Source organism: Oxyura jamaicensis, chromosome 20 (assembly GCF_011077185.1).
Source record: "Oxyura jamaicensis isolate SHBP4307 breed ruddy duck chromosome 20, BPBGC_Ojam_1.0, whole genome shotgun sequence".
Classification (NCBI taxonomy): domain Eukaryota; kingdom Metazoa; phylum Chordata; class Aves; order Anseriformes; family Anatidae; genus Oxyura; species Oxyura jamaicensis.
The window spans coordinates 15,376,762-15,385,999 of NC_048912.1; the positions used below are offsets into that span (position 1 = coordinate 15,376,762).

Below are 9,238 nucleotides of genomic sequence, written 5' to 3' on the forward strand. Positions count from 1 at the left end.
CAGCCTTTGTGCATTTCTGTTGGGGATCCCAGGTGAGCATCCAGAAGGCATCTCAGCTGTTGGGACCGAGGGGCTGCTGCTGATGCTCCTGCACACCCCTCATTGGAGGTGGCTTCCCCTCATCTTCCTGTTCTTACTTAGACTTTATTCCTGGCTGTTTTTCCCAGGACGACACAGCCTGGTGGCTTTGTTCCAAGTAGGACAAGGCTGCAGTTCAGCTTTCACCCCTTATGATTTTTAAAATAGATATCCAGTGCTTAACATTGGGCTGCATTTCGTAGAAGGAGCCACTCAGAGCTGATCTGACGGGAAGATGGGAGAAGCGGGCAGGTGAAATATATTGCCTTTGGTCTCCAAAGCGCTCCTGGGGTTGCTGCAGAATTTTCTAGATCATTGTAGCACTTTATAAAATGCCTCTGTCAGGTGCAGGCGTTGCATCAGACCGGCATCAGACGAATCAGCAGCACCGCGATGGCACTCGCTGCTCCTGCCCGAGCCATCTGTTCGGTCTCTCCACCCACAGCTTCTCCCTGCCCTCCCTGTAGCCAGCAGTATGGGGCTGTCACGGGCTGTGCCTCTTGCCAGAGAGGTGCGAGTTAAACATTGCTGTGGGAAACCCGTGCCATTCCGCAGCTTGATAGCAGCCCCCAGCCAGCCCGGTGAGAAACACCCTTCCCATTACCGGCCTTCACCAGCTCGTCTCAGGCTGCAGATTAATGATCTGTCTGCACATGCTCGGCTGTCACCTCTGGAAAGCAGAAGTACCCCAGCCTCGCTGGAGTCACCTCAGCTGAGAGGCAAGACAAGCTTAAAAAGCAGTACCCTTTCTTTAGCTTTTTTGTAGAACAAAAGCACGCGTGTTTCTGAAAAGAAAAGCATCAAACCAAAGGACAGCTGGCTAGCGCTCACCAGCAGCCCCATTTCTAGAGGTTGCAGGTGTGCCCCGGGGCCACCACCTGCTCTGCTCCAGCACAGGACCTGCAGGAGGCTCCGGCAGAGGCAGCTCCGTGTGCTGCTGCCGTCCCTCTGCGCTGACCGAGGCTGCCTGCACCTCACCTGCGTCTCCCGGGCTGAGCTCAGAGGCTGCATCCTCCTTGCCGAAGGCGACATCCTCATTTGCTTTTAATCCCTTTCCTTTCAGGGCTGTTCCAGCAGGCACGTAGCCTCTGTGTTTCCTGCCGCCACAATGCAGCCCGTGCGCCTCTCACGGGCTGGGAGCAAGCCCCCCGCAGCCCCCCACGAGGGGGGCAGGCCCAGCACGGCGGTGCCCCCAAAGGAACGGCCGCAGCCACACACCTCCCCGGCTGCCTTTCCTGAACCTGCAGTGAAAGAAGGCCTGGGACTTTATGGGACTTCAACAACCAGCCTGGCCTGCAGACCACAGTGGGGTCTTTGAGGACACCGGCCCACAGCACGGCACACCATCACGCACGAGGACGGCCACACTCAAGGGCAGCAGGGGCACAGAGCCCTTGCTCCCACCCCAGGCCTCACACCAGCCGCTCCGTGTTCCATTCCACTCATTTCCCTCACACAGGTGACCTGGAGCATCTCCGAGTCTCCCCACCAGGCCCACCGCGAGGTGCTGGAGGGACCCAGCTCGGGGACAAGCACCCAGGGAGGGGACGCCAGGGAAGGGCTGAGGCTCAGGCCCTGGCTGTGAACGGGAGCAGCCCCACAGCACCGCTGCTGCTCAGGACCCAGCCCAGCGGATGACTGCAGGAGCAGAGGGGCGGCGGCACCACAGCTTCTACACACAGCTTCCCAGGAGGGGTTCCTGCACCTCGGGAAGCCCCCCACCTTCTGCCCCCACCCAGGCAGGCCCCGGGCCCTGCAGCCATCCCCGAGCTCCTCGCCTGGTGGGGCCGGCACCCTGCGGACCCCTCTGCTCAGCGCTGCCAGAGGGACCGGGCCATCAGCCCCCGATCCCCGCGTCCCACTGCCCCCACATCCCTCCCCGGCCGGGCTGGGCGAGGGAGGTAGCGGCTGCCGTTTCTCAGCAGGATGGCACAACAGCAGGAGGGCTGCAGCGGCGGGAGGGGAATGAGCAAAGTTCTAATTACTAACTTCCCCACGTGGCAGAGCTGGTGGCAGGGGAACAACTGGAAGCGGCTGCATCAGTCAGGAAGGGGGGCCTCGGGCTGTCATTTCAGCCTGGGCTTCCTGGTGACCCAATAAACCCCCCGCCCGGTTCCCAGGCTGAACACACTCAGCACGGAGATCCCACCGAGGCACGGGGGGCCATGCTGGGCTCACCGCTGCTGCCACCCCACCCCACGGCTGCAGGGACACGGCCCAAGGCAGCAGGTCACCCCCAGCAGGCGGGGGGCACGCAGCGGGGCCTGGGCTCCATGCTGTCCGCAGCCGTCCCCACGCAGCGAGTGTGTCGGGGTGCTGGGTCACCGTGCTGTGTGCCCCGGGGCCCAGCCATGTCCCATCCTGCCAGCCAGCCTCTGGCACAAGCGGTGGTGCCGAGACCCCCGGCACTGCCGTCCCCAGGCAGGGAGAGGGTGCTGGCCCGTTCCGTCACACGACCGCCTGTCACAGCTCTTCCCAGCTTCGTTATCACCCCTGCTTTATTACAGGCAGAGTAAATTGCTTTTGTCTGAAGCAGGATAATGGTCAGAAGAGTGCCTGTGTGGAGATGGCATTTCACGAGGCTCGGCTCCTCCCCGGCAGTGACTTGCATACTAAGCTCAGCCCGCTCCCCTGGCCCTGTTGGACCCAAGGGCTGCCCAGCTCCAGCAGGGCCCTGGGGGGGGGCACAACAGCACCCATGGGTGGGGGCACCAGGCCAGCTCCGTCCCAGCCACCTCCACGCCTGGGAGCGGCTCCGCACCCCGGGGCTGCTGGAGGGGGGGGGCACGGCCCCGGGCAGGCACACAGCCCCCCGGGGGCCCGTTCCGCTCCTGCTCCCAACACCTCACATAAACTCAGCAAAATGAATCTCTTCCAATAAAACCTGTTATTTTTAAAAGCTCGCCTCTAGGTTTTGCAAATTACTACACCAAACAGCAATTTGTTTGCTCGCCATTTGAGGTGATTTGCAGCCTTTCACCCTCCTCAAAGCAGCTCCAGCTCTTCCTTTTCCTCCCCTGTAGACTGTTTTTATTACAGTGGTAGCTGATTCCTCCCATCCCTTCTCCTCCCACCCCAGAGATACATTTCCCTGACAAGAAGCATCAGAGTGCAACACAAGCACGAGCAGCTCCGTCAGGGAGAGATCTACAGAGCCGCCACCGTTATTGCTTGTGGCAAAGCAGAATTTCCAACAAAAGCCCCCTTTCCCTGGAGCCGGTTAATATTTCTCTCCTGACAAAGTATCCGGTGTATTTATAGGCTCCTGTGCAGTTTACTCCCGTGTGATCACGGCTCCTGCAAATGAAACCCACAGCAGGTGGCAAAGGCAAGAGCAGCTCTCGTGGCCGCCCCCGGCCGTGCCCTTCCTCTGCCTCCGGCACTGGCTGACACCAGGCCAGCAGCTTTTGCTTTTGTTACTCTAATGCATGACAAATTGTTTAATATCAGCACACCGAGAGGCGAGTGCAATGGAGCTCCACCGCTTCATAAACCACAAAGGAGCCAGGGGACGGCGCGGCGCAGGTGCTCACCCGACAGGCAGCAGGGCTGAGCTGGGCACTGCTGAAGCCCCAGGAGCTCCTCTCCAACAGATGGGGCAGAGCCCGGCCCCCCTGCACCCACCCGGAACCCGTGGTGCAGCACAGCCCCCACTCACCACGGTCACATCCTGCACACAGACCAGCACCACCCTGCTGCAGCTCAGCCTCCCTTTTAACACCGAGCCCCAGCTGCGCGCCTGATGCTCGTCTCCAGCTGGGCGCATGCAGTGCTCAGCGGCCCGAGGGCAGCCCCAGCTGGGCCCCCTTTTTTTTTTCCCCAAGACAGTGCCAGAGCCACCGCCCCGTGCCCCCCCAAGGACAGAGACCCACGCAGGGTTTGTTAAGGAGCTTTATTAGCTGCAGGGAGCTGGGGGTGCAGGCTGGGGGCGAGGGCAGCAGGGAACCCCCAGCCCTCTCCCCTCCACGGCCCCCTCCCCAGCGGCAGAACTTGCCCACGGGGGCTGGACTCTGCCATCTGCCCCCGAGCCAGGAGAGGGGCACGGGGCAGTGTGGCAGGAGGGGAGCATGGCCGGGAACGGGGGACAGGCAGCAGCAGCCCCTGGGATGGAGCAGCAGCAGCCGGGGCTGGCTGTGAGCCCCTGCTTCCCCCGGGAGATGCGGAGGGCAGGGAGCAGCAATGCACGGGGATGGGCCAGCTCCGGCCCCGGGGCTCCCCGGGCCCCGCGGCCAACGGCTGAGCATGCCGGGAGCGTGCCGTGCCGTCCTTCCTCCGCTGAGCTCAGGCCTCGACGTGCTAGGGAAGCTTTGGGGCAGGCAGGGGAGGGAGAGGCGATATATACAGACCCTAAGAATGGATGCCCTAACTTATAGATGTGCTGTGGGGCTGGAAAAGAGCAACTAAACCGGGCCTCCTACGGGGAAACGGATGGGGTTCGCTCTGCAAAGCACAAGGGGGCGAGTGGAGGATTCCTGCGGGCAGGGACAGAAAGCCGGGGCGCGCAGCGGGTGGCAGCAAGCAGCGGGGAGTCTGCCCCGCGTGGGGCCGGCGGGGACGGGGACCGCCACGCGTGGGCGCACGGCCCTGGCACTGGTCCCAGCCCCAGTGGTGAGCTGGGGGCCCCGGTGTGCCCGTCCTGCTCCCGCGCTCCAGCCCCGGCACCGCCAAGCCATGGGGTGGGGGAAGAAACTGCGGTGGTGACAGGAGGGGGCCCAGGGGCGGCGGGCGATGCGGGGTGGTGGGGCCAGTCTCTGGTAGCAGCGCGGGACCCTCGATGGCTCCGCTGAGTCCGGGGGCTGGGGGGGCTCCGGCGTCCCCCCCGGCACCGCCTGCCTACAGCACGCAGGAGGCGTCCACCGAGCGTTTCTTCAGCTCTTTCCCGGCTTTGTGGTGGTGGTGGTGGTGGTGCGCGTGGGCTGCGCCTGGCACGGCGGGGTCCGAGAGCGGGGCGCCCCGCAGCTGGGTGTCCTGGGGGTGCCCCAGGCCCCCCGCCGCCTCCACCCGCAGGTACGCCTTCACCTTGTGGTGCCGCGCCTTGCCGTCGCTGGAGTCGATCACCCGGCACTCGTACGTCCCCTCGTCCGCCGGCTTCACCCGGGACAGCCGCAGCTTGTGGGAGATGTTGCTGCCGACCACCTTCACCACCTGTGGTGGAGCAGACGGGGGGGGTCAGGCAGCCCCTGTGCCCCTGGGTGCCCCCAGCCCTGCGGTGCCAGCCCCCACCCGTGCCGTGACGCCGTGTGCTGGGTCCCTCCGGGGCAGCAAAGACGGCCAGAGGGGCCCCCCCAGTCCAGCCCTCGGTCACCATAGGATGAAATCCCCAGCGTGCGCCCGGGTGAGGGGGGCTCGAAGATCGATGCGGAACCACGCCGGCTAATTAGCTTTTCTACCAAATTGATTCGCTCTCAGTATTTATCACCCAATGAAATTTAAGACTTACTCACTAGCCAGAGCCGCGGCTGCTATTGGGTTAGGTCAATAAATCAGATTTATAACCCGCCCTGAGGCCCCTGGCTCTGTTCCCTATAATCACACTGGATGGCAAAGGCCATTTTTCTACTTGCCACCGCATTTGTTAGCTGAAGATTTTATGGTGTTTAGAAATTGGGCTGGGAGACGCAACCAAAGAGTCACAAACTCCTGGCTAAGAAGGCAGAGGGGGACGCGCCGGAGCGGGCAGTGGCCAGGGCAGGAGCAGCAGCACCGGCCCTGCCATGAGGCTGAGCTGCCGCTGCCACCAGAGCCCATGAGCACGTGTGAGCCCACGCCACGCACGCAAAGGCAAGCACGTGTGAGCTCCGCACATCCCCCAGACCGTGGGCTGCCCGGAGCCGGCCGGTGCCGCGTGGAGGTGTTGAGGCCACCCCAAGGGGCGGCTCTGGGTGCTCCGGCAGTGCCCATGTGCAGCCACGAGCAGGGACCCTGCAGCAGCGGCTCGGAGGCTGCCAGCGGCAGCGCGGCTTCTCCACGGAGGGGCTGAGCGCAGCCTGCCTGTGCCTGCGGCGGGGGAGCCTGGGGGGGCTGCGGGGGCCGTGGGGCACCAGGGGTGACAAGGCCGTGGCACGGAGCATGTGAGAGAACTGAGGATGTAACGGGAGAGGAGCTTCAAGAAAAACCTTTGTGTTAGTAGAACAAGGAGTCGCTTAGAAGTTAATGGCTGGGAAATCTGGAACTAATAAAAGAACCCCCCCACCTGCTGGCACTGCAGTCGGCCAGCAGAACCACTGCCCTGGCAGGTCAGCGAGCCTCGTCCTGCGGCTGAATTATAACGGGCTGGATAATTTTATGACTGCTTGTAATGTTCCCAGCTCCACCAGCTGTGAGCAGAGCAACACGACCCGTGCTCCACAGCGGGGCCGGGACGGACGCACAGCCGCGCCCTGCGGTCCCCAGGCGACCACTCAACCGCACGACTGCTTGGCAAAACATCAGGCTGTTTTAAAAAGGACTGAAAGGGAGAAAAACGATAAACCCAGAACTGTGTGTTTGCTACCGCGCAGCAAACGGCTGCTGCAGCCCCTCAGAATGCCACCGCGTCAGGAGAACCTCTGGCTCTGGAAATGCAGCTCCACGCAGGGTGGGCTTGCTTCAAACCCCGCAGCACCGCAGGGACGTCCCGCGGCACCATCCCACGGGGCAGCACACGCTGTCCCGTCCCTGGTGCCGAGGGGTGAGCCGGCAGCGGGCTGTCCGACATCCTGCTAAGGACGTTTTGGTGGGTAAACCATGGCCAAGGGGGTGCCTAGTGTGATGGTTTCTGCATGGGATCTACATTGTTCGTATTGTTTTACTAACTGCCGTTGTTTTCAGTCAATTGCCTCTTTGTCTGTTGTGCGCATTTTATCGGAACCAGTTGTGGTGTTGTCTTGCCTTTGTTCATTTATCTTCCTTATTCTGTAAACATTTAATAATCAAGGACTTAAAATAACAAAAAGAATAGTTTAAATCTCAAGCCTCTCCCTGGTGGCTTCATCTGGAAGGAAACAGCAGAAGCATCACCCATTGCGCTTCGAAATAAATCATAGTTGCACACGCACATGCATTGATTACATTCCGGCATGTAATTAACTGCCTAATTATGCTGAAAAAATGTGATGGCGGGGTTGAGCAGGAGCCCTGGCCCTGTTCCCCTCCCGTGCCCGGCCAGGTTTTTCTGCCCACGGCTGCTCTGCCCGGGACGTGCAGGGTGGCCAAGCTACGGGGCGGCCCGAAATGCCCGCCCGGAGGAGCAGCAGGACCCACGTGAGAGCAGGGCAGCAGCACGTGCGGGAGGACCAAGGGCTGCTCTCCCACGCGACACAGATGCTTTCAGCAGAGCTTTCTGCCAGCTCCCACCTCCCTGGCTGGAGGCACCCGAGCTGCTGGGGACGCTCGGGGCGGAGGGCAGCCCCGGCACCCCGGCACCCAGCGGCACAAGGGCTCGGCGTGCGCAGCTCCACGGCAGGGCCGGACCTGGCCCAGGAGCTGGGCGGCCACCTCGGGTCCGGCTGGAAGATCTCAGTTTCAAAAAGGGGCCGAGCTGCCGCTCCTGGTTGCAATCAGCGCTCAGCTGCGCACAAGAGCAAGCCAGAGAATCCCAGGGAGGGATTTCGAAGGCACCTGCTGGGCTTTAGACATTAATTCTGGGAGCGTTACATTGCCCATCATGAGAAAAGTGACAAATGGGGGCTCAAACCTCGGGAAGCAATGAAGAAAATAGATCAAAGGGGATATTGTCTCCCTGGGGAATTCATTACCAGCAATAGAATTTACATGTGCTAATCCCCACAGATGAGAAATGAGAGGCAATGCCCTAAATCACGAAGCTTTTTGGCATTCTACTTGCCCTGGCACTTTTTGTCCTTGCCCTGGGACGAGCACCGGGGCGGAGCGGCTGATGCCGGCCGTGGGGTGCCTGCCGCAGCCGCCCCTCCTGGCCCACGCAGCGGGGGCAGAGGGGGAACCAGCAGGGCGACGGCCGCGCGCTCTGCCTCTGCCCCCTGCCCCGTGGCGAGGACGGCACCGCACCACGTGGCCAGGGCAGCCGCGGCAGGCGAGGGCGCATGTGTGACAGCAAAGGGGCTGAGAGCATTTATTTTATTTAACTAATTAGTGTCTTCTCATTCTGTTCACATGAGCCTAAATGGCTTTGGAATGCTAATCCGGGGAGTAAATCAGATTATTTTCTCCTGAGTGTAAACCTGCTCCTCGGATGCCTACAGGAATCGCATCCGCAGGACGCCCCAGGACCCAGCCCAGGCTGTTCCCGTGCCCCCAGCACACGCGTTCTGGCAGCTTGGCCCTTGCGAAGAGAGAGACAAAAGCCCCCAAAGAAACCATCCCCCCCCCCCCAGGGGGATTTTTGTCGCGTCCTTCCCAGCCTCCTCCTGCTGCGATGCTTTTAGCTGCTGGGAAGAGAAGGATGGGGGAGGGAGACGGGAGAGGGGGAGAAGAAGCATTAGTTGAGCTGGAAGGAGGGAGAAAAGCCATCAGAGCAATTCCCACCTCCACCAGGAGCCCAGCTTCAAAGGCCGGGCCAGGAAGGGGCCGAGCTGGGCGAGCGGCGGTGGCTGCACAGCCCCGAGCGAGGAGGAGGAGGAGGGCGAGGGGCGTTCGGGCAGGACCCGGGCAGACGGGAGCCGTGTGGGCAGCACGGGGCATCCAGGGAGGGCAGGGATGCAGGGGGCACTTGGGGGGCGGGCTGCTTGCCCCCACCACAGCCCAGCAGTGGCCATGAGCCCACCCGAGGCCGGGGCTGGAGCCCTGCCTGCTGCAGCGTCACCACTGCGGGGGGGGCCTCTCCCCAAAACCCCCCTCCTGCACAGCCCAGCGCCTGCCCCAGTTGCCGTGAGCGCTCCCAGCAGAGCCCCGAGCTGGGAGCAGCGAGCGGGGTGCAGGTGCGGGGGTCCCACCACGCTGCCGCCCCCCCGGCCCTCTCCCGCTGCCCCTGCCCCGTGCCTCTCGATTTATGGTAATGCCGGCAGCAGCTCTGCCAAGACACAATAATAAAGGCTCATTAAAATACCTAAAGCTGCCTTTCCATTATTTGGCCCTTATCTCTGTGTGAACAGAAAGAAATAAAGAGACAGCTGTTTGCCAAGACTGATATACATGGAAATGGGGGAAAACAAGGGGGGCTGGGGGGGGATGATGCAGGGATGGGTACGGGGCTGGGGGGGGG

General features: G+C 62.2%; 1 protein-coding gene across 1 annotated transcript in view; it reads right to left on the bottom strand.

Moving 5' to 3' along the window:
- Positions 1-3,951: 3,951 nt before the first annotated feature.
- The window catches only part of VSTM2L (V-set and transmembrane domain containing 2 like), a 14,809-nt gene continuing 9,522 nt past the window's right edge, over positions 3,952-9,238 (bottom strand). Inside the window, exons 3-5 of the mRNA XM_035343808.1 lie at positions 8,416-8,465; positions 7,085-7,088; positions 3,952-5,223 (exon numbers count right to left, since the gene is read on the bottom strand). Coding sequence (XP_035199699.1) covers positions 4,912-5,223; positions 7,085-7,088; positions 8,416-8,465 — 366 coding nt within the window. The 3' untranslated portion in view covers positions 3,952-4,911. The remainder of the gene's footprint in view (positions 5,224-7,084; positions 7,089-8,415; positions 8,466-9,238) is intronic.